Source organism: Hylobates moloch, unplaced genomic scaffold, assembly GCF_009828535.3.
Source record: "Hylobates moloch isolate HMO894 unplaced genomic scaffold, HMol_V3 SCAFFOLD_1, whole genome shotgun sequence".
Lineage (NCBI taxonomy): Eukaryota > Metazoa > Chordata > Mammalia > Primates > Hylobatidae > Hylobates > Hylobates moloch.
Genome location: NW_026652276.1, coordinates 140,014,123 through 140,039,518, shown reverse-complemented (window position 1 = coordinate 140,039,518; position 25,396 = coordinate 140,014,123). Strand labels below are relative to the sequence as shown.

Below are 25,396 nucleotides of genomic sequence, written 5' to 3'. Positions count from 1 at the left end.
TAAATGTATATTTGGGTGAAATTACAGCGAGTAAATGACTTGCCCCAACACACGAATGAATATCACTTTTATGAACAGTGTCTGGCATGTGTGTCTCAGTGGGAAAGGACTGAACAGCTGCCTTGCAGCACTCATCAATAAGCAGGTATCCAGGAATTCTATTCAAAGCTAGCCAGGCCCTGTGGAGGCACAAAGAGAAATACAAGATAGAATGATTGTCCTCAGGGAGCTCACAAACCAGTGGAAAGAACTAACCCTACATGTCAAGACAGAGTGAAGTATTTATGGCTGCAAGATGGACTGCACGTCCTTCATTAAATATTTAAGTATAAATAATGTAACACTGGATAGCGCCCCATACATGTGTTACATAAATTAAGAAAAATGGTGAGGAAGAAAAGGCCAAATTGGTCAGAACTAAAACATGTGTTTTAGCGTTACATGGGAGGGAAAAAATCTTCACCATGCACCCTAAGAACAATCCCTTGATTTTTATCAGTCATCATATGTACACATGAGGTGACAAAAGTTATCGGGATTGACAGCAAGGACTCTGGAGCCAGCCAGTGTCACTTCAAATCCAGCTCCAACAGCTCCCCACTCAGAGACCTCCATCAAGACACATAACTTCTCTGTGCCTCAGTCTCCTCCTCTGTCATCTGAGAAAGTAACAGTACCTACCTCAGAGGGTATTACAAGGACTGAATGAATTAGTGTAGGAATAGCTCTTAAAATCATGCCTGACACAAAATACATGCTTATAAAGGTCTGCCAAATTAAATAAACAAAATACCCTATGCTTCAAAGTAGTTTATGCTTAATGAGTCTTACATAAATTAAATAATACATGTGTATGTATGCATGTATATATGTATGTGTGTGTGTATATATGTGTATACATATATATATACGTACATACACACACACACACATATATATATATATATATATATAGAGAGAGAGAGAGAGAGAGAGAGAGAGAGAGAGAGAGACATAGAGATGGTCTGGCTTTGTTGCCCAGGCTGGAGTGCAGTGGTGTGATCACAGCTCTCTGCACTGCAGCCTCTAACCTCCCAGGCACAAGCAATCCTCCCGCCTCAGCCTCCTGAGTAGCTGGGACTACAGGCATGTGCCACCACGCTCGGCTAATCATTTTGTTTTTAAATTTTTTGTAGAGACGTGATCTCCCTATATTGCCCAGGCTAGTCTCAAACTCCTGGCCTCAAGCGATACTCCCATGTCAGCCTCCCAAAATGCTAGGACTACAGGTTTCTTAATACATATATAAAACCAAAATAAAAATCTCAAATACAGCTTTTCCCTTCTATAAGATTTGCCATATTGTAAGTCAGTAATACCTTAATGTAGGCAATATTAAAATTAAGCATTTTTATTTTCTTTTAAACAATGAGCTATTGATTTGTCTATCTACAATTTTGAGACCTGGTGGTGGTGGTGATTGTATAGTATTAAGTTTGCCACAATCCTTGCCAGGAGAGGAGCATCTATGAATTATTCCACAAAATAAGAGTTCTACCATATCTCTAATCCATTGTGCTCCTCTTCTCCAACCAATTTTGGTTTCAGATTGAGCATTTGTTTAAAATTTAATGTGCACAATAGACAGTTATTGCTTTTTTTGCAAGACAGGATTCCTTTCTAATCTTCTCTGTATCATTCCAATTTTAGTATATATGCTGCCAAAAAGGGCACAGGGTTCCTTTCCAAGCAAATGTAATACTCAGAAAGATGTCTAAGTGGGAAATCATGATACCATGATTGATAATGTTCTGAAGTTGACACCAAAAGCCTCAACCACAGGGCTCTAAAGCAGACACAATTATTTACTCTCCTTCACTGGAACTTTCTTAGATGTTACCTAAATGTAATCTGATTTATAGAGCTGTTCATTATAAAAGGAGTCTCATATTAATTTTATTTGAAAAGGGTTTCCCCCATGTTTTACCTAATGTTGAGGAAAGAGAAGAGCTAAGTATAAAGAACACATATTTCCGGGTGCTAATTTGTATATATTAGCCTAAACATTACACAAATTTAAGAATACCTGTCCATGTGTACAAAGTCTCAAAAAACATAGCCTGTCAAATAAAATTCTTTTTTATTTTTATATAACATCAAAATCATGAAATACTTATAGACCTAACAATATTCATTTAAGATTTGTTGGCTGAACACTTTAAGACATTTATCAGATAAATTACAAAGAACTAAATAAATTGAAAGACACACTGCATTCACAGATTAAGAGTCAGTTAAGATGTCAATTCTTTCCCAATTTATTTGTAGATTTAATGCAATCTACCTCAGTCTAAATGTTTGTATCTCCTCCCTCCCCAAATTTATACCTTGAAATCCTAACCCCTAAGGTGATGGTATTAGGAGGTGGGGCCTTTGGGAGGTGATTAGGTGATGAGGAGAGAGCCCTCATGAATGGGGTTAGTACCCTTATAAAAAGAGGCCCCAGAGAGCTCCTTTGGTTTGTCCACCATGTGAGGTTAGAACAAGATGACAGCTGTCTGCTAAGAAGCAGGCCCTCACCAGACATTGAATCTGCCCAAGCCTTGGTCTTGGACTTTCCAGCCCCTCGAACTGTGAGAAATAAAATTCTGTTGTTTGCAAGCCACTCAGTTGATGGTAGTTTGTTACAGCAGCCTGAATGGACTAAGATACGATCAAAATCACAATCCCACCAGACATTTTTCTTCAGGCAATAACAAGCCAATTATGAAATTTATATGGAGAATCAAAAAGCTAATTGGCCAAAATCGACTTTGATAAAGAAGAATAAATTTGGAGAACTTATGCTACCTGATTTCAAGACTGCCTATATAATCAAGACAATTTGGTACTGGACCAAGAATAGACATATGAATCAGTGGATCAGAATAGAGTTTCAAGAAATAGACACACATATAGGGCCAACTGATTGTTTTCAACAAAGTTGCAGAGGTCATTCAATGCTGAAAAAATTGGTTGTTATCTTTTATATATAACAAAATGTACTGGATGACTATATATTCATATGGAAAAAATAAAACCAAAACAAAAAAACATTAATCTTGTGTGCTTGCTTGATCCATATCTCACACCATAAGGTATGGATCTATTTTTAAAACCAATTTGAACCAGTGAATGAATAAACAATGTGGGGTATGTTCATGCAATGGAATACTACCCAAAAAGCCAGACACAAAATGTTACATACTGTATGATTCCGTGTATATGCCATTCTAGAAAAGGAAAAACCACAGGGAGAGAAATTAAATCTGAGATGACCAGGGATTGAATTTATGGGGAAGGGAATTGACTAAAAGGAGCACAAATGAACTGTTTGTGATAATAGAAATGATCTATATCTTGATTATGGTGGTGGCTAAATGATTGTATGCATTTGTGAAAACTGATGGAACTGTACATTCAAAAGGGGTAAATTTTACTGTATGTAAACTACACCTCAATATACCTTACTTTAGGAAAGAAGAAAATCAAAGCAAAGAAAATGGAAAGAGAGGCTATATGATAGCTAATGCACTGCATGATCCTAGATTGCACCAGGAGGCAACAGTTAAAAAGAATGTTATTAGGACAGTTGACAGATTTGAATATGGATTGTGGATTAGATAATGGCATTTTATCAGTGTTAAATTTTCTTATCCTGATAATTGTACTGTGGTTATGAAAGACAATGTCCTATTCTTCAGAAATAGAACTGAAATACTTAGTGGTAAAAAAAAAAAAAAAACAACCTATAATGTCTGTAGTTTATTCTTAAGTAGTTGACGGAGAGAATGAGAAAGCAAACAGGGCAAATATTAACAATTAGGAAAGCTGGCCAAAGGGTATACAGAAGTTTCCTGAAATATTCTTGCAGCTCTTTTGGTAAGTTTAAAATTATGTGTTTTTTAGAAGAACCAAATGAGAAACAGAAAGTAGAAATAATTAGTGATACTAACAAAGATGAGGAGAACAGCCTTAGTCAAATTATGTGTAAAGCAAAAACAACAAACAAAAAACAAAAAGCCGTGTGTGTGTGTGTGTTGTCAGAAGTTAAAACAGAAACAGAAAAACAAAACAAAAACATTTCAAATAATGAGTGTGAAGGCAGTAAATGTACACAAATAAGAGCTTCCAAGAAGCAAACTACGTTCTTCTCAGAGTCAGTCACCCTTTCCCTTGGCAAATAAAAGAATGCCATAGAGTGAAAGAATGTCAAAGAGCCTTTCCAGATAAAAGGATACAGGGACTGACACCTTCTGAAGGGTGAGCCCGGGCCAGATGGCGGTCAGGGGATATACTTAGCCGTTCTCATTTGTTTAGCCCTTCCTGACAAATGGGGAATGGTAAGTGGGTAGAAGGGAGAAAGGACACAAGAGTAGCTGCATTTTTAATGTCTGGTAAGCACCCCCAAAGAAGAAATAATAACTGTGCACACGCCTGTAATCCCAGCTACTTGGGAGGCTGAGGCAGGAGAATCACTTGTACCCGAGAGGCGGAAGTTGCAGTGAGCCGAGATCGCACCATTGCACTCCAGCCTGGGTGACAGAGCAAGATTCTGTCTCCAAAAAAAAAAAAAAAAAATCAATTTTGTAAAAATTGTGCACACGTAGCAAGGGAACAAACCTCATAGGAGCATCACTAGAAAATATCAAACAATCCCAAAGTAGGTGTGGTTACCAATTTAAAAGACAAGATTACTCACGGGGGTTTAAAAAAAATAAAGGTAATTTATGGCATCTAGAAAAGGGGGCCGGGTGCAGTGGCTCACGCCTGTAATCCCAACACTTTGGGAGGCCACGGCAGGCGGATCATCTGAGGTCAGAAGTTCGAGACCAGCCTGACCAACAGGGTGAAACCCTGTCTCTACTAAAAATACAAAAATCGGCCGGGCATGGTGGCACACGCCTGTAATCCCAGCTACTCGGGAGGCTGAGGCAGGAGAATTGCTTGAACCCGGGAGGCGGAGGTTGCAATGAGCGAGATGGCACCGCTGCACTCCAGCCTGGGTGACAGAGCAAGACTCCATCTCAAAAAGAAAAATAAAAAAGGAATAGGGGTAAGGGGCACAGGAGAAGAAGCTGGGAGGATAAAAAGTACAGCTGACCGGCGGGGCGCAGTGTCTCACGCCTGTAATCCCAGCACTTTGGGAGGCCGAGGCGGGCAGATCACGAGGTCAGGAGACCAAGACCACGGTGAAACCCCGTCTCTACTAAAAAATACAAAAAATTAGCCAGGCGTAGTGGCGGGCGCCTGTGGTCCCAGCTGCTCGGGAGGCTGAGGCGGGAGAATGGCGTGAACCCGGGAGACGGAGCTTGCAGTGAGCCGAGATCCTGCCACTGCACTCCAGCCTGGGCGACAGAGCGAGACTCCGTCTCAAAAAAAAAAAAAAAAGAAAAGAAAAAGTACAGCTGACCTTCCTGAGTCTCGGATTATGTATTTGTGAATTCATTTTCTCACCAAAATTTGTTTGTGACCCTAGAATCAACACTCCATAGCACAGTCACGGTCATTCGCTGACATGCTTAGGGCAGCAAAAAATCTGAGCTGCCATTCAGGTTCCCAGCTGAGGCTGAACAAGGTGATGTTCTGCCTTTTTGTTTCAGCTCTCATGCTGTTAACAAGAGTCCTTTTCCTAGTCTATTTAATGCCACGTTTTCCCATTTTTGTGCTTTTTGCTGGTGACTTTGCTGTTTAAAGGGTTCCCCAAGCATAGTGCCGAAGTGCTGTTAGCGTTCCTAAGCGCAGGAAGCTGTGTCTTATGGAGAAAATATGCATGTTAGATAAGCTCCATTCAGGCATGAGTCATAGTGCTGTTGGCTGAGTTCAGTGTCAATGAACCAACACGCATGCACGCACACAAACACACACACATATATGTGAGAGAGAGAGAGAGGGTCTCACTCTGTCACCCAGGCTGGAGTGCAGTGGCACCATCATACTTCAGTGCAGCCTCAACCTCCCAGGCTTGAACGATTCTCCTACCTCAGCCTCCTGGGTAGCTAGGATTACAAGCACATGCCACCATGCACGGCTGAGTTTTTATTTTTTATAGAGATAGGGTCTCACTATATTGCCAGGCTGGTCTCAGACTCCTGGGCTCAAGCAATCCTCTTGCCTCAGCCTCCCAAAGTGCTGGGATTATAGGTGTGAGCTACCACATCTAGCCAACAATATATATCACATAAGGTGTCTTTAAATAGAAACACACATAAATTAAGGTTACATATTGATTGATAAAAATGTGACCAGAGGCTTGCAGGAACCCAGCACTGTATTTCCCCTAGGAGCAATGGTTCAGCATTCACGAATCCAGTGTTTGTGGTGACTTTACTGTGAATAAAAGAATCAACTGCATTTCAACATGGACTAGAAGGAAACACATCCAAATCACAATGGTAGTTGGCTTTGAGGACAAGGTGTGGAGAAGGAAACCAGAGGTATTTGTCAATAGAGACATTTAAGGCTGAAAACAAGCATTACAAAATGTTAACTATTAATGAGTGGTGCTAATATGGGTATTTGTTTTAATTTGTAATTCTTTTAATTTCCTAAAGTAACAATCCTTAGAAGGACACGAGATTTAGGAGAGAATGGAATAAGAGGATGGTGGCCACCATTCAAAGTGTGTTTCCACACACTTCAGTACCCATATACTAAGAGCCGAGTGTGAAATCAGCTGTGGGGTAAGCATTACTTAACCAAAAAACTGTAATTTGGTAAAGTGAAGCCTGCTACATGGCCACAGCTGGTCTTAATATGCAACAGGGCTGTCTGTCGACATTAACTATGGCACAGAGCTAGCATTATAAAGCTTTCATTAGTTTGAAAGAAATTTTGTGGATTTACATAGTTGAAAGATGCTGTTGCTTGAAATACTGGGGCATGACAATTTATTTCCCTCTAGCATCTGATACCATTTCACAGCCAAATTATAAAGCCACTCACAGTTCTGTGTCAATTAGAAATCTCACCACCTGTAACTTAAAAATCTTTCCAACAGTTGTAATGGAATATTTAGGTACTCTGCCCTAAGATAAAGCAAGTAGGTATCAGGAAACTATATGTTCTTTCCTAATTATTTCAGTAATTAAAATAGTTAAGCATAATCTCCAGATACCTCAGTCTCCCCATGCAAAATGAAAAGAATACTATTTGCCACATGACTGAAAAGGATGAAGTGACTTGAAATCCCTAGGAAAAAAAGTATTTGTGCATGCAAAGTATTGTTTTAAGTAAACTAAGTAAAGGGACACTTGAAAATACTATCTACAAGTTAATGGGAAGGCAAATTGCCAAGGCAATCCTAAGCAAAAAGAACCAAGCTGGAGGCATCACGTTACCCGACTTTGCACTATACAAGGCTACAGTAACCAAAACAGCATGGCACTGGTACAAAAATGGGCACATAGTCTAATGGAACAGAATAGAGAGCTAAGAAATAAGGCTGCACATCTACAACTATCTGATCTTTGACAAAGCTGACAAAAACAAGCAAAGCGGGAAAGACTCCCTACTCAGTAAATGGTGCTGGGATAACCAGCTAGCCATACGCAGAAGATTGAAACTGGTCCCCTTCCTTACGCCATACATAAAAATCTACTCAAGATGGATTGAAAACTGAGATGTAAAACCCAAAACTATAAAATGCTGGAAGATAACCTAAGCAATACCATCCCATACATAGGCGTGGGCAAAGATTTCATGACAAAGACACCAAAAGCAACGGCAACAAAAGCAAAAATTGACAAGTGGGATCTAATTAAACTTAAGAGCTGCTGTACAGCAAAAGAAACTATCAACAGAGTCAACAGACAACTTACCATTGAATGGGAGAAAATATTTGCAAACTGTGCATCTGACAAAGCATCTGTAAGGAACTTAAATTTACAAGAGAAAAACAAACAACCCCATTGAAAAGTGGGCAAAGGACATGCACAGACACTTTTCAAAAGAATTACACAAATGTTTCAATTAACTAGAAAAAGAGGAGGAGAAGGGTTACCATAATTCCATTATCTGAATCCTCTGATTGGTTATGGCTTAAGCAGAAATGCCTTGTCCCTGAAACTTCTTAATCAAACAATTTGTTGCCCTGTGTAAAGAAGAATACTACTACCACTGCTACATCTCATATTTACTGAACATCTGTGGTGTAGCTGGTGTTGCTGAATGCTACTTACCCATTTATGCCTCACAATAGCACTATGCAATCAGGATTCTTAGGCTGCTCATTTTAACTGATGAGGAAGCTGAGGTAGAGATTAGGTAAAAAGAATGAATGCAACCCTCTAATGACTAAGTGACTTCATCACTTCCTTACCATCATTCCGAACTTTCATGATGCTATACTCTCTGAGGATGGTGACAATATTGATACTAGGCCATGGTCTGGAATTTGGAATAAACTTCTAGCACTAATATGCTTCATCACCATTTACCTTCCAGTCTTATAAGAACAGGAGGGAGTGGTTACACAAAAATAACAGGCAATCCAGTTGTCTCCTTTAATGGTTTAATATATGTTGCTGTACTTTGGGTGAAAATCAGGTGTGTGACAATTTAGTGAAGGTGTTCCAATCACATGCTAATTACTTATTACCTGGTAGCCCTGCAAAATCCCCTGCATTATGGAAGCAGTAATCCCATTGGTTGACCTGAAGTTCCCACAACATTGCAGACTGGCCAGTGGCTCTTTCACTGAATACTGCTAACTCATACCAAGTTTATTCTTTTTTCCTTAGGAATGTTATCTTTTCATAAGCTGTGTAGTGGCAAAAATAAAAAATTACTTCCAGCTCAAGATAATTCCTTCATTTTTTCACCATGAGAGCCAAAGGGCTTGACTTTTCATCAGTTTCCTTTAAACAGGCAATGCCTGCTGAGACCCGATCACCTGCACCTTGATGTCACTAGTGTCCAACAGCACTTTCATGCTGTGGCTGACCATCCGCTTTTAGAGCCATTTCTTTGTTTCTTTGTGCATAACATCACACATCCGTTTCTTAAAAATCAAGTCCATACTCACCTATGAAAACGGAAATAAAAAACATTATAAAGGACAGAAAGACAACAAGCTTGTTTCATTTCCATAAATGGAAACTGCATTGTGTCATTATGAAAGTGTATAAAATATTTGGAAACTCCAACAAATTATCTCTATTAGTAAGTGGGTTTATTGACATAACTGAACATAACAATGTATAACATTTATTCATCTCCCACTGAAAGACGTCCCAGTGAAACTAAAGTAGAACACAGATCCAGGCATTAGGCATTTTCAGTGATGTTCTATGGCTGAAAAGGTGGGTGGTGAGGAGAACCAGAGGCCTTGTCCATACTTGCAATGGGACTCAATATTACCCTGCTGGGCAAAAGAAATAGCTAAGAGATGCAATAGTGCTATGATTGAAAAAAGCCAGGAGCACAAAAGGTGCCAGATAGCTCACTGGTTGAAAATAAGAGCAAACAACACTACCGCTCCCATGTACCAGTATGCTCTGAATCTAAAATAAGCCCTGGCAGCAAACTAAGAATGACAGTCTATTTCCTGTGGTTTATTAAGTTTTGGCCCCGCAGACAAGACTGCCAGAAAAGCAGCTGTAGTTTAAGTGGTCTGGACATTTACTCATTTGAACATAAACAACGATCAGCTCATTCAGATGGCTGGTTCCCTACTCAGCTGTTGAGAAGAGGGCAGGCATGGGTCAATCTAGGCCAAACATAAAAGGAGTGAACTGGGGTGAAAGACCCGGGGCTGTGATGGATTCCCTGAGTCACCAGGACCCTCAGGGGCTTAAGGCCCTAAACAGAAGATTCCACTGTCAGCCTTAGCACCATTGCAGTGACCTCCATGGTACTCCACTGCCAATAAATCCATAACCACTGTGAACATAACCACAGTGTACATTCTCTTAGTGACTGCATTTTTAGACCACACATAAAATTATTAATGTAAACTAAACCACTACACTTAGTGATAAACATGTACTTCATAAATAGCAGGGAATGAAAGTATCCCAAATAGTTGGAAACAACTGAACAAATAAAGGATCCTACCCCTAAGTTTAAAACAAAAACATTTAAAATACTGCAACTATTAACTAAAAGATAAGATTTAATAACACAGTAAGACACTCAGTTGGGTAGGGATTAATTGCAAAATATATCATTATTTCACAGTGAGGTTTAAGTACTCATAACAATCTTCTGGTTTTAGTAGAAAAGATACCCACTGGTGTATTTTTTTCACATTTGTTTTCTGTAATTTCTTCCCCTCTACTATTTCGCATAGAGACACTAATGTGGTCAAACACTAAACTATCAATTGACAATCACCTTTTGCTTCCCTATTAGGAAATTACCTTCATGGCTTAACTGCAACTCAAGAGAATTAGGGCACAGTCAACCATGTCACTGATAAAAACATGAGAAGTACCACATCACATTTATTCCAATCTAAACACACTGTCACAGATGTGGTAAGTGAACTGGAACGCTGGTGTTCCCCAGTGGGTCATCAGCTACGTATACATCACATTCTGTTATCAAATCTGGCATTGAAATTTCCTTTTCCATATATAGGTTTAAAAAAATAAAATTAAAAAAGCCACAGGAGCAACCCTGACAGAGAAGTCTTGCATGCAGCCTTCTCCTGAGAAAGTATGTAATCTTAGTTATCCTCGAAGTCAGCAAGCGCTCTTGTACTGTTAATATTAAAAGGAACGTAATAGAATGGCCCAGTCCAACTAAAACAGTCCTTGAGTCTATCGGTCAGTTCGTTAAATGTCAGAGCTTTTCACATTTTTGAAAAAAAAATTGCGTCTCTTATTAAACTTTAAGGTATCCTGAAAGCTCTATCAGCCAACATAAACGAGTTCCTTGGCGGGTGTGTTAAACTTTACCACCTGTTTACATCCCCCTTCTTGGCAGAGATCACCAAACCAGTGGAGTCCCTGGCCAAGCCTCCTTTGTAATGGTAATAAGTTCCTTTTTCCTTAAATAGAAACAAAACTTCTCCGTTTGACACTGAGCAAACAAAAAGCATGCACCCAAATATTTCTGGCCATGTTGGGGGCACAAGCACCCCCTTTCTACCCCCAAAGCCTGGCTTCTGCATTGCAGAAGCATTGCAATGCTACAAAAGCCATTTGCATAGCTGTGTCAAAGCCTCCAAGCGAAGCCTCCGACCTCAGCATCCCACCATCCATTTGTCCCTTACTCTGGCTCTGACCACCAAGTACCATCCATTTACTTCTTGAGTACTGGGAATTGGGGGATGGTGCCCGAATTGGCCCTCTGTCCCCACTGGCAAGTGCACAAAAGGGCACTTCCCCTGAGGTGGGCTGGTGGGCCTCACGAAGAGGCGGCTCCTTAGGGGCAATGAGATGGTCTCTACATGCCCTGGACCTAGTCGGCAAATCGCTGCAGGAGATGGTCCTCCCGTCTCAGGCTGCCGCCCGCGCCGCCGCCCGCACTGTCCATGAAGCGGTCGCAGGGGAATTCGATGAGGTCCGCCTCGCTGAGCGCGCACACGGTGGTGCGTGGCCGGTGCGACTGGAATCCCGAGAAGTCGGCGGACACGCCGGTGCCCATGGAGCGCAGGGGCCGTCGGGTGGAGTACATGTGCCGAACGTGGACCGGGGCCCCGCCCTTCCGCCTAGCCCGCAGTTTCCTCCGCAGCCAGCGAGACGCCCAGGCCGCCAAGGCCAGGAGCACCAGCAACGCGTTGACCGTCAGCAGGGCCAAGGTCAGCAGCTGGTAGTCGACGCCGCCCCGGCTCTCGGCCTCCGGCAGGGTGACCAGCCCCGCGCAGTGGTCCCGGGGAGCCACAGGGCAGACGCGGCCCCCAAGCACGCCCTCCACGCACACCAGGTAGGGGGTATCCCCGCGCAGCTCGCGCAACGTGGCCGAGTCGCTGCGCTCGGGCAGGTAGACGAAGCGGTGGAACTTGGGCTGCTGGCCAAAGCGGTCAAAGAGCAGGCGGAAGCGCGCGCCGCCCAGCGGCCGGGGACTGCGGTGCTCGCGCACGGCCCAGCGCACCGAGGCGCTGTCTGCGCCCACCGCCTCCACCGTCAGGTTGCACAGGATGAACTTGTTGAAGTCGCATGGGTCGGACACCAACGGCGGCAGCCCGGCCCCACCGTCGGACTGGGCGGCACGCTCCTGATGCTCCGTGCCCAGGCGATGCTTCGTCGCGCGCTGCCAGGAGTCGCCGGCGGGCGACGGCGCAGAGCCAGGAGAGGCCGTTGGGGTGGGCTCCGCGTGGTTGGAATCTGCCCGAGTCGGACGGCCCCGCTGGGGCTTCTCGTGCAGGTCTAGGGACTGTGGGGCCGGGCCCGCGGCGGCAGCGACGGAGGGGCTGGGCTGCTGGAGGTCCGGGCCCCGCCGACTCAGCCTTAGGGCGCTGCGGTTGCCTACCAGCTCCCTGGCGGCCCCATCCCAGGCCACCCCAGCTAGAAATCGCCCCTGCTGCTGCAGCTGCGGCTGCGGCGGCAGCTCCTCCGCGAGACCTGCAGGTGGCGTCGTGTCCTCCCCTGCGGCCGTGGGTAGGGGCCGCCGCCTGCGGTCAGCCGTCAGGGAAGCTGAGGGCGAGGGATCCGCGCAGGATCCATTTTGCAGCTGCTGGTCATCCAGGTAATCCAGGTATTTGCCTCGCAGGGCCGGGGGGTGGCGACACTGCACGAAGACAGTGAGGAGCCGGCCCTGCGAGTGCCAGTCGCCCATCCAGCGCTTCAGGCCTCGCAGCCGGCAGTCGCAGGTCCAGCCGTTGCCATCTAGATCCAGCCGATAAAGGGCTGGGCTAGCGGCGAAGATGTCCCCGGATAGGGCGCTGAGCGCGTTGTTGCGCAGGCTGAGCTCGCGCAGCCGGCCCAGGTGGCCGAAGGTGGCCGGGTGGAGGGCGGACAGCTCATTGCCGCTCAGGTCCAGCGCCTCCAGGCTGTGCAGAGGCTCCAGCAGCGCAGTTGGCAGCTGGCTCAGCCGATTACCCTCCAGGCGCAGCTCGCGCAGGGCCTCCAAGCCCCAAAAGGCCTCAGGCGCGAGATGCGTGAGCTGGTTGCCCCTGAGCGAGAGCAGGCCGAGACGTGGCAGGTGCTGGAAGACGCGCGGCCCGAGGTGCTGCAGGCTGTTGGCCGAGAGGATGAGGGAGGAGAGGGAGCGCAGCGGTGCGAAGGTGGCCGCGTGGCGCAGGGAGGGCTGTAGCTCGTTGGCAGAGAGGTTGAGGAAGCGCAGCTTGCCTAGCTGGGCGAAGGCGTTCTTGCCCAGAAAGCGGATCCGGTTGGACTCCAGATGTAGGTAGAGCAGGTTGCTCAAGGGGGCGAAAACCGCGTCCGGCAGCGCCCCCAGGGCGTTCCCGTCCAGCCGCAGCTTGACTAGACTCTCCAGGCCCTCGAAGGAGCCGCGGCTTAGGCGGCCGATGTCGTTCCCGTTGGCGTAGAGGATGCGCAGCTTGCGCAGCGGGGCCAGCGTGCCCGGGGCGAGCCCCTGCAAGAGGTTGTTCCCCAGGTACAGCTCTTCCAGCCGCGAGAGCTTCTCGAAGGTCTTGGGGTGCAGAGAGCGGATCTGGTTGTACTGCAGGTCCAGCCGTCTGAGCTGCCCCAGACGGTGGAAGTCGAAGGCCGTGATGTTGGTTATGAAGTTGCCGCCGAGGCTGTAGGTGAGCACGTCGTGGGGGCTCGGCAGCGAGCTGGTCTTGGGCACGACGCGGAGCCCCCTGTTGGTGCACAGGAGATGCTGGGGATGCTGGCAGTCGCAGCGCTCCGGGCACACGGGCTCGGCCAGCGGCGGGAGCGCGAGGCAGCCGTACACCACGAGCAGGAGGCGCACGGCGCGGGCAGCCTCCATCGCCGTCCGCCCTGCGTGCTGCGGCCGGATCGTCCTCTTGGCCCGCCGGCTCTGTGTCTCCTCTGCATTCCCCTTGGCCTGGCCAGAGTCGCTAAATGGCCTCTTTCGGACTTCGCAGCGCCGTCCAGCCCCTCCTCCGTCCTTTGTCCGGCGGCCGGCCCGGGTCTCTGCAGGCGGGCTTCGCCCGGCCAAGTCAGGCGGCGCGGCGCGCTCTGCAGACCCCGGGTGCTACTTGTTGCATTTCTGTATAAAACTGTTTCACCGGGTGCGCGTCGGGGGGGTGGGGGAGGGAGCAAGACCCGGCGCTTTTTGTTTGCAGCTGAGTCCGGAGAGCTGGATTCCCTGGCGCGGATTCTCCCAGCCGAGTGGATTCCCCAGCTGCAGGCGGGAGCGGTTCCAAGAGCTTCTCGGGGCGCGGCTTGGCAGCAGAGCCCCGGCGGCTCGGCCCCCGCAGACGGCACCTTCTCGCTCGCGGTCCCGAACGGGGAGGGCGGCTCCGGTGCAATAGCTCGGGGAGCACGCGGGCTGCGTCCGGAAGGGACCCAAGTCGGCGAGCGGAGAGCAAACCGGGCGGAAATTCGTTCTTCCCACACTCTGCCCGCGGGGACGCAGGCGGAGAAAGAGGAGACGGCGGAGGGAGGACAGACCCCGGCAGGGGGAGGAGGAAACACTAAGTGGCTCCGCGTCTGGTCAGCCCGAGCCCGGGATGCCAAGTGAGAAAAGTAGGGATTAAAAACAGCTGTACGGGTCGGACACGCTAGGCCGGGGGCGGGGGAGGATTACCGGGCTAGCAAACGGGATTTGCAGACAGAGACCTTTTTATTTTAGACGAGTACACCAGCCGCTTCTGAGCAGTGGGAGCGCGCCTGGCCTTCCTCATTTTTAAGTCACTTGCTCTTCCAGGTGCCACCCTGCGGGAAGTTTGGGCAGCACGGAGTCCGCCAGCATTCTACAGGAAGTTTGGGGGAGCACAAGGTTTCCTGCAGAAGGCCATCAGAAGAGGGTAGGTGAACCCAGTCTGAGGGTTGCTGCTTGGGTTTTGACGTCGTCGGACTAGTAGCTGAGGAGAGGCACCACCCCCTTTTAGGTGTCTGAAGGGAGTATTTACTCCATCCTGCTGTGGGCTAGAACACGAAGAAATCACAGAACTGGTTCTGCCAACATGAAAGTGTCTCTGCCACATTTTGGTGATTCAGTCCCATTAACTCTCCTACAGTAATAGAGCCCCTGGGGTAGGCTCTGCTCGTGTGCACATACATAATAACCTTCACAGATCCTAAGGTAAACGCTCCTTGCAGGGCCCTCCTGCTTTACGCCTGGACTTGCTGTGATCTTCAAAGTCCTTAGGCCCAAAAATGTTCAGGCCTTGCTCAGTTGGGGAAGCATTATTATTTATTATCTATAGGGAATGGAGCATTTAATCAATGGCTCCTTTGGGATCAGCGCCTGCTGAGAATGAGAATACACAAGGAGGAGTTGTTAATTATTAATTATTGTTTATTTATGTAAACCATCTTGCTAAAACATAAGGGCCCTTCCCCCATCCAAGGTGTTGAGAAAACGTAAGTTTTGAGGACATACTCTGCAACAACGTGGAAAATTAAAGGAAAGATACAAATCCTCACCTCAAGACAGTGACAGTCTCGTGGGAAGGGCAATGCATTGAAAGGTTAGATAATAATATAAGGCAGTAATAGAGAACACTGCAAAAACAAAAATGATTTTGTTTTGAGATGGGATCTCACTCTGTTGCCCAGGCTGGAGTGCAGTGGCATAATCTCCGTTCAATGCAGCCTTTTCCTCCAGGGCTCAAGTGATCTGCCCACCTCAGCTTGCCTAATAGCTGAGACTAACAGGCCCTTGTCGCAATGCCCAGCTAATTTTTGTGTTTTTTATAAAGAGGGAGTTTTGCCATGTTGCCAGGCTGGTATCGAACTCCTGGTCTCAAGCGATCCTCCCACCTTGGCCTCCCAAAGTGCTAGGATTGCAGGTATGAGCCACCACACAGGGTGACAAATGATTTTTAATAATTCCATGTTTCACAGTAATTGCCTCATTTAGCAATTAATATAGGCAAGTGATAGAGGCAAGTTCTGAATTTAGAGAAAGACGAGATCGTTGGCAGGGTAGTTCAGTGGTGACTTTGTGGGTGAGCAGGGACCTTGGCTTTGCAGGGAGGTGAGTCAATGATAATTCCAGGAGATGAGCGCTGAGGAGTGGAGCTGTGTTAGTCCTGAGGAGCAGCACCTGGCCTGAGAGTGTAAGGAAGGCGTCTAGAAGAGGGGAAACCTGTGCTAGTTTGAGGGGTGAGCGGTACTACCTAGAGGAAGGTGAGCAGGAACTCGAGGAGAAGCCTGGGGACACATGCAAGGAGGGATTTAGAAACCTCCACATCTTCTGTCTGCATATTTAGGGTGAGCTTTATTAACTTATTCTTTAACAGTATCATACACCCTAGCTTATACAGTGACTTGAAATAAATATTCCTTTATTCCCCTTCAAGGATTTCAGCAGGTAGCTGATGTAATCATATTTGCACTACAACCTCAAGAGGAATCTGTGCCTAAATAAACAGTAGGTGCTATACAAAAAAAAATGTCTTCCTAGTTCTTGCCTTCTAGGTCCTTGAAATCTGTGACAGCAACAGGTGTGAGATGTGTGGATAGAGCATCCAGACTGAGGCATTCAGCTATACCACGTACATAGGCATCCTGTAGATACTATGAACACACCTCCCTCAACCAGGCCAATGTGGGCCCTGTCTGTGGACCTTGTGCTTTAGAGGGCTGTGTTCCAGTCCTCCTCTGGTTGTGCACCTCCCAATAAGAGCAGGATTTCAGGCCTCGAAGGAGATATGCACACCCATACCCCGCCTCCTACTCAGAGTTCTCTAGACCCTGGAATTCCCTGTGTAGGCTGCCTTCACATCTGTTTTCCCAGTGGCCAATCATGCCACAAGTGTGTATACTCCTAGGGCCAAGGGAAGACCAAGGGGCAGCTATGCAAAAAAGAATCTGGAGATGTAGGCTGGAGTTTCCACTGGGAGGTCCCCAGAAGACCCCTCATAATGCAGGAGCCAGAGCTGGGAAGGACAGCCGTGGGCCAGTGAGTGACCTTTCACACTCTAACCCTGGGCTTCTCAAATTTTGAAGACAGGCCTGTCTATATGCAGCTATTTTTGGAGGGGAGAAAGTAAATGTACTTTGATTTTAGAAAGTACAAGAAGAAAAAAATCAGGAGTTTGAAGGAAAGTGGGTTTTTTTTTCCCTCACTGCAATCTCTGCCTCCCAGGTTTAAGCAATTCTCCTGCCTCAAGGCTCCTGAATAGCTGGGATTACAGGCGCGCACCACCACACCTAGCTAATTTTTGTATTTTTAGTAGTGACAGGGTTTCACCATGTTAGTCAGGCTGGTCTCAAACTCCTGACCTCAGGTGATCCACCCCCTTCGGCCTCCCAAACTGCCAGAATTATAGGTGTGAGCTACCACGCCTGGCCGGAAAGTGGTTTTTAGAAATGTAAGTTCTACTTTATTATAACGTAGGCTATGCTTAATTTTCTATAAAAAGCAATACTTTTTAGTAAAAGCAAGGACACTATTGTCTCTAGGTAAATGAATGTCTCTTAACTATGTAATGTCTTTGTTAATGGATGGATCCAGGCTTGATCAGGTTCCAGGAGATTCAAGTATTGGTTACACTTAGGTGTATAATTTGCATAATCACAACTGGAAATCCAGGAAGGAATGCCATTCATGAGAGAAGACAAGAGCTTTGTCATTTCACTTTTGGAAAGCTTGCACTTTAGATCTCAAGTGCACTGCGGGGTAGTTTCAGAGGTCAGAAGCACAAATGCGTTTGGGCTGGGTCCATGGCACATACATGTGGTGTAAGGGCTCTCAGGGGTCTTGCCCAGGCATGGAATCTTCTCAGGCTTGCCACGGTTGTGCACCTGTGTCTTCCCAAGCAACCTGTGGTTCCCTTGAACTTCAGCTACAGAGGTATGAAGGATTCCAGGCCGTGTCTTCAGCAGCTCCTGGAGCTGGCAGGAGTTGGTCAGACAGTGCCCTAGTGCGGAATGGGTGAGGGGGAGGAGAGGTCTGGCTGCAGGGGGTGCGAGGAGGTGGAGCCAGCCCAGTTCTGCTGGAGCAGCATCCTGGAGCTTACTCAGGCGGCCTGCAGGAATGGTAGCAGTTTCTTCCTCTCATGGGAGCCAAACCCAGACAGGCAGTATGGCCCCTGATACAGACGCAGTAGGAAACAGGAGACTCCCCAGTGATTGGTTGGCATATTATCAAATGCCCCCCAAAGTTGTCTTTCTGTCTATGAGCTGCATCTTAGCCCCAGCCTGAGAGACAAGGTTATTTTCCTCAGGATCAGGGATGTGAATGAGATACCCACTGGTTTACAGAATATCCACCAATCTCCATTTCCTGGGAAATACAGGAATGCAGGTCCCTGGCTAGGTATGAGCCTTATGAAATCAGAATCTCTGGGCAGCAAAGCTGTGGCATCTGCATTTGTAAGCTTACCAGATGATTTTTATGCACACTCAAGTTTGAGAAAACCAATAGACAGTGCTTCAAAACACCTATTTATGATTGGCTGATCATGTAACAGCAATAATAATATAATAATAACTGGCACTTATGTAGTGCTTAGTGAGGGCCAGGCAGTGATCCAAGCACTCTACATAAATAACTCATTTACTTCCATAACTACCTGGTGAGGTAGAAATGAATTATTGTCTTCATTTTACAGAGAGCTCTTTAAAAATATAGGATCCTAGCCCCACCCCCAGAAAATCGGATTTGGAACCTTCAGAATAGAGCCTAGAGATTTTATTTAGCATGTTGCCAGGTATTGCGTGGTGAAGACCCGAGCTTAGGAACTGCTAAACTAGAATTTGTAAGGGCTTACTGAGACATTTCAGTATCTCCTTTGCTGGGAGGCTGAGGATAGTATGAGGAATAAGACAAAGCCGGTGCCTTCAGAGAGCTCAGCATGGCTGGGAAGATGAATGTACAAAAGCCAATAATCCGGAAGGATAGTACCATCCTAGGGTAATACAATGAGAATAATATGCTGTAATAGCAATTATTTTTTGAGAGGAAAATAACGAAAACCTCTGTGGAAAGCGAGCACTGTATGTGTCTCAGACCATTTACAAAGTGACTGTTCCAACACTGGATTTTTATGTCCAAGGAAAATCCTTATCCATCAGTTCAAAGAAACCTGATTGTTTGAAACCAACATACAAACAGACTGTGTATCTACAAGAACTACAGTGAACTGTAGGCACTTCTGGCAAGCCAAAAGGGCAAGGCAGATGTGGAATGAGTATAATGACTTAGGGAGTAAGGCAGATCCAAATGTTGTTTATGGTTACAGTATGGAGTTTTTTTACATGTAACTAAAATTTTATAGCAGTAATATAATGTCGTCTTCCCTTAGAATGAAACTGAGTCAGTAGCCTCAGGAGATGCTCTAGGTACAAATGTATCTCTTAAGTACTAAAATATTTGTCCTGTCTGGGAACCAGAACTGTAATTGTATTTTATGATAACACTTGCCACTATTCTTTTATTGGGCCTTCTACACAAGACAGTAATAACATTTATTTAGCCATTTATATCCCCACCAAACTGGAAGGGCAATAGCCTTGTTTTATTTCATTTTTGTGGTGCTCAGCAACTGATGCTGAGTTGTCAGCGTTTTAGTAAAGATAAGGAAAAGAAACAAAATAAAAATGTTAACAGTTACCGTCTTGAGGTGGTGAGAAAATAAATGTTTTCATTCTACTTTTTGGCATTTTCTAAATGGTATACAAATACTATGTATTTTTTCAAAATTATTTTTTAAATTTTAATAAGTTTTCCTATCTAATATCTGGTTTTAACATCCATCTAAATCTCAGGAGAGAATTAGGTGAGGATTATTCATATCCCCAGTTTGGAGGAGAGGATGCTAAGAGCTAGAGAGGTTAGCTAACTTCTGGAATGATCCACCACTGTAATGGGAGAGTGCAGACCACGATAGAAACAGATGAGCCCCAGCAGGCTCCCCATTGATATCTGCCTGTATGTACAACCAGTGGGGCCAGTTCTGTGTAATATTCAGAATATTTAACAACTGGTACAGCAAGGGCACTGGCTAGTCAGGTTTGGGCACTGACTGGTCAGGAAAGACAGCAGCCAGGAACAACCAGCCCTGCTGTGCCAGTGTCCAGCAGCTTCAGGTGGACTGACCTGTACTTGATTCAAATTTCTGAATGGTGCTTCAGATGTAACACTTTTTTTCTTGGTAATGATGTTATTTAAAACAATTTGCATAAAGCTTGGGCACAATAATTAGTAACCATGAGAAACAACACACAGAGGCTTCTTGGGTCCAAATGCTTCCAAATTGTAAACTTGCCTGGGGCCTACGTCTCTGGGCCCAAGTTCATCACAGTCATTCATGCTCAACAATAGCACGCTGATGAGAAGGTGAAGATGATTAACTTTGACAAAAATGTCAGTTTTATTTTCAATTTATAAATCAGAAATGGTATCCCACAGTCTTCAGGGACCTGACAGATATACTCAAAGGGAATTTAATTCTTTAATAGTTCTATTGTTTCACAACTTGATCTGAATTGTTATAATTAATGGCTTAAAACTATTTGTAGGAGGTCACCTCTATCTCTTTTGAAGAGTATCAGCTTAAAAGATAAGCAACTCGGTCGGGCGCAGTGGCTCATGCCTGTAATCCCAGCACTTTGGGAGGCCGAGGGGGACGGATCACCTGAGGTCAGGAGTTTGAGACCAGCCTGACCAACATGGCAAAACCCCATCTCTACTAAAAATACAAAAAAATTAGCTGGGCGTGGTGGCAGGCGCCTGTAATCCCACTACTCGGGAGGCTGAGGCAGGAGAATTGCTTGAACCCAGGAAGTGGAGGTTGCAGTGAGACCAGATCACACCATTACCCTCCAGCCTGGGAGACAGAGCGAGACTCCATCTCAAAAAAAAAAACAAAAAACAAAACAACAACAACAACAAAAAAACGATAAGCAACTCATCCTGTAAATTTTCAAATATTTATTATCCAAACCTGAATGGTGCATGGGTCCTTCCTCCCCTCCCCCAGAGCTGCAGATGTCTCCTTATTCTAATGTCACTGTATAGGGCCTAAATAAGGGAGGCAGCTTTAGACCCATGCTGCCGAAAACTGGGGCTTTATCCTGGCAAGAAACGTTCTGTCAGTCTCAGTAATGAAAACAATCTTGGACAGTTAAATAATTGACTCTATACAGTGTAAATACCCTAAAAGTGTTTGCAGATTTCATCAAAAGGCCAAATCTTCTTTTACTTAAAACCAGGAACATGGCAGGAAAGGAAATGAGAGGAAGGAAGCATCCATCCCCTTTTCAGTCTCTGTAATTTTCTATGAAGATTTGCACTTTGATTATGCTTAGTAACACCATATGCTGGAGTGGGATGCAAGATCAAAGCCTCCACACACAGCACTGCAGTCCTTGCTGTAGGCAGGATCAAATATTTCTGTTGGTAGAATGCTAATAGATCCATAATGACACTCCCAGCCCCCCCATTCATCCCTACTTCATATCCAAAATATAATTGAGAAACCTCAAACATGAATGCTTCCACCATCTTTTTCTTTGTCTGCTGTAATATGTTGTAGATTGAAAAAGGAAAATGTGTTGTTACCACTTAGATATTTGGAACTGAAGAATGTGCAAAAGCTTAACGTAAGTGATCAGGTTTTATAGTGTGCATGGCTTTAGAAATTTGGAGGATAAGAGTTTGCCGAACACTGCTTTTCTTTGGTTGGTGAGACTGCAGATATTTTTTCTTCATTTTATTTTTCCCTACAATCAAATTTTTTTTACAGTGAACATTTGTTTTTGTAGCTAAAAATCTTTGGTAAAAAATGTATATGATGCCATTCATATCAACTCTTGCTTTCTCCATTGCCGTGCCAATGCCCTGCCATGCCCTGCTTCGTTACAAATGTCTTTCTTAGAAACATTTTTTAAACGTCTATCTTGGTACTAGAAATAACCTTGGTTAGTTAGACAATTTATTGTATACAGTGTAAAACCCCATAGGCATTTGCAGATGTCATTTTTTTAAAAAATCCAATGCTTGTCGTATACTACCCATGTGGTGTATGTGGGGTCCACTTGCTGTGTTTCTTGCCCTTGAGCCACATCACAGTCTCCCTGATCAGTTGCTCATTTTCCCATCTATAAAAAGAGAGAAATCATACTTGCCCAATGTAAGAGTTTTGTAAAATGTATGTGAAACTGCTTAGAACACAACAAATGGTATGAGCATAGAATTGTTGCCAACATTTCAACCTCATGCTTGTTTTTTCAATGAGAATCTGAGGTCCTTGAGGGCAGAACCAAGTCTTTTGCACAGCTTTGTACTGTTCTCTGTAACATCCAACATAGGGTCTTTTCTGAAACTGTAGGTCTTTACTAAATGTTAGGTTGAGCAAAAAACAAAGAGGAGGAAGCCACATTCCCAGGTAACTGGCTTTACTGTCTTTCCTTGTACATTCTGTCTCCATCTTATTATGGTTTCATAGCCCTTCTCCAGGCCACCTGGGCCCAGAGCACATGTCTTCGGCCCACGGGTTCTCTCTGGATAGCTGCATAGACAGGCCTGGATTCTGGGCCAGCTCTGCAGTCATCGCGCTCACAGGGCAAATCACTTGACGGTGCTGGACATTAGTTTCTTGCTGTCTGATGTAATGTCCATGATGATACATCAGTGCTTGCCCAGAAGGTTCTTGTCATCATTAGTGGCCCTTGAGTTATGAAAAGATTACGTGTAAAGGAAAGGAGCCATTAGTCAGACTGGCCCTCAATACCATCTCTAAGTCTTGAAGATTCCCAGTGCGCAATAGCCCATACAAAGCTTTGAGGAATCTTACAGAAAACAAAGAAAGAAATGGGGAATGGGAGATAGAACTGTTGACCTAGTTTGAGGAACACTGGGTTACATGTTTTCAAAGAGCCCTTCTAGCTTTAAACAGTAAGGAATTGATTGCATTTCTTCAGTGGAACATTTTGAATTCATTGAAATTTGTTGATGATACAGTTCTTTGAATACAATACAGTGTTTTACATAAAATTGTCACATTCTACAATGGAAGGTGCTTTTCCACATTGTGCTTGACCAATTCAACAACTCATGGTATCCAGCTGGTTTAACATTAATCCACAGTGAGCAGGATAATATCTACTGAAGTTGTCTCCAGTCTCTCACAGTTCTGGAAAGCTTCTTTGCTTTGTCCTCAAGCTGTCACTCAGACTAGCAAATTATTAGACGTTTCTTTCCATCAGGATATAGGTGTTAGAACCCCATAGTTGAAAGCACCATTTGGCACGTTAACGATCTGGGCTAAATAACTGTTGACTCTTCAGAAGTATTATTTAGTCACCAGGCTAACATGGAAGGGATGTTTCCTGGAAACTTAGCCATTTGGGAAGAATTTCTATAGTTTCACTATTGAAATTCTTAATTAGCTACTGATACTAGCTAATTAAGCTAGTATCCTTGGGTGTAAGAACCTCATAGATAATCAGCAGGTGATTCTCATTATTCCCTGAGTGATGGCATGTAAGCACCAGCTTAACTAATATTCCAGAGTGGTTTTCCATCTGAAACAGGTGGCTACAAACACCTGCCAGAGTAATAACCGTTAATGACTAGCATTTACAGAGGGTTGGTCATGTGCCAGGCACAGTTCTAAGCCCTCTACGAGTATTAAATCATTTAATTCCTCAAGGACCCCTGAGGAAAGTAGAGTTAGTCCCATCTATAGATAATGCTATCAAAGCAAAGAGAGATTAAGTAACTGGCATAAGGTCACACAGCTGGTAAGTGATGACAATGCTGGGACTTGAATTAATATTATCTGAAAATTTTTATGCATACTTTTCACAGGAATCTTTCATCACAGTGTCCTTGTCATAGCTAGAGTCACTGTTTGATACTTAACATTTTCCAGAATAAATCATCTGCCCATTCATACATACTGTTTGAACTGTAGCATTTTTAAATATGATTCTTTCAGTGGCAATTTTCCACGCCACCAATACCTATTATCACATATAATTAAGTTTGTTTTCTTCATTCCTACTGTAGGTATGTGTTCATGATCTCCACAATATTACCACTTATTGTATTACTTTCTCCTCCACCATTATATTTATTTTTAAATGAAGATTAGCTTTTTATTACAGAAGCAGTGTATGTGCATTGTAGAAAGTCAGAAAATAAAGATAACCAGCAAGAACATAAAACATTTTTTCCCCACCCTGATAGGCTGGACAGTGGTCCCTCAAAGATACTTACATCCTGACCCCCAGAACCTATACATATGTTTAGGTTACATGGCAAAGAGGAATTAGGGTTGCCAATGGAATTAAGGTTGGTAAACAGTTGGCTTTAAAATAGGGAGATTATCTTAGAGTATTATTGGATGGGCTCAATGTAATCACAGCGTCCTTAAAAGTAGAAGAGGAAGGCAGAGAAGTTCAGGGTGATGTAATGTGGGAAAGACTGGCCAGCCATTGCTAGTTTCGAAAATGGAGGAGGGGGAGCCAAGGAATGCCAGCAGCCCCTAAAAGCTGGAAAAGGAAAGGAAATGGATTTTCTCTCAAGCCTCCAGAAAGAAATGCAATCCTGCCAATACCTTGATTTTAGTTCCATGAGACCCAGTTTGCACTTCTGACCTATAGAACTGTAAGATCATAAATTTGTTTTGCTAGAAGCCACCAAAATTTTGGAAATTTGTTATGGCAGCAATAGAAAACTAATGTACACACCAACTGGTGATTATAACTGTTGACCTTTTATTATATGTATTTCTAGATCTTTTTATTTTTATTTTTTTGAGACAGAGTCTCACTCTGTCCCCCAAACTGGAGTGCAGTGGTGTGACTTCTGCCTCCAGGTTCAAGCAGTTCTCCTGTCTCAGCCCGAGTAGCTGGGACTACAGGCACACGCCACCATGCCCAGCTAATTTTTGTATTTTTAGTAGCGAGGGGGTTTCACCATGTTGGTCAGGCTGGTCTCGAACTCCTGACTTCAGGTGATCCACCCACCTCGGTCTCCAAAGGGCTAGGATTACAGGCATGAGCCACTGTGCGTGGCCTAGATCTTTTTATACACACACATATACTTTTTAAAAAAAAAATAAACTGAAATGAGATCATAATGTTGTAAATTGCCTATTTCCTTGTAGTATTTCTCTTTCCCTGTTAATAAAATTTTATTGCATCTAATACCTAGATTATATTCAAATTACGCTAATTCTCTCCCAAATGTCTCCCCAAAGCTGGCTTGTCCAAATCAGGTTTTAGATCAGGATCATCCATTATATCTGGTTTGTGTAGTGCTTAGATATTTTAAAATCTAAAGTTGTTCTTCTTTTCATCTACTAATTTTTCTTCACAGTACTTGTCTGATTGCTTCCCCATGCTGTCCAACAGAGCTTATTCCTCTATTCTCTGTACTT

The 25,396-nt window shown here is 44.6% G+C and overlaps 2 protein-coding genes across 2 annotated transcripts in view; both read right to left on the bottom strand.

Moving 5' to 3' along the window:
• CPVL (carboxypeptidase vitellogenic like) overlaps positions 1-25,396 on the bottom strand; it is a 267,444-nt gene that overhangs the window by 10,367 nt on the left and 231,681 nt on the right. The window lies entirely within an intron of this gene.
• On the bottom strand, positions 8,819-14,263 carry TRIL (TLR4 interactor with leucine rich repeats). The gene has a single exon (XM_032758422.2). The coding sequence runs from the start codon at positions 13,858-13,860 to the stop codon at positions 11,425-11,427; it is 2,436 nt and encodes an 811-aa protein (XP_032614313.1). The 5' UTR covers positions 13,861-14,263; the 3' UTR covers positions 8,819-11,424.

What these genes read in the sequence shown, in the direction of transcription:
- TRIL (XM_032758422.2), bottom strand. Translation starts at nt 13,860, where the DNA reads ATGGAGGCTGCCCGCGCCGTGCGCCTCCTGCTCGTGGTGTACGGCTGC.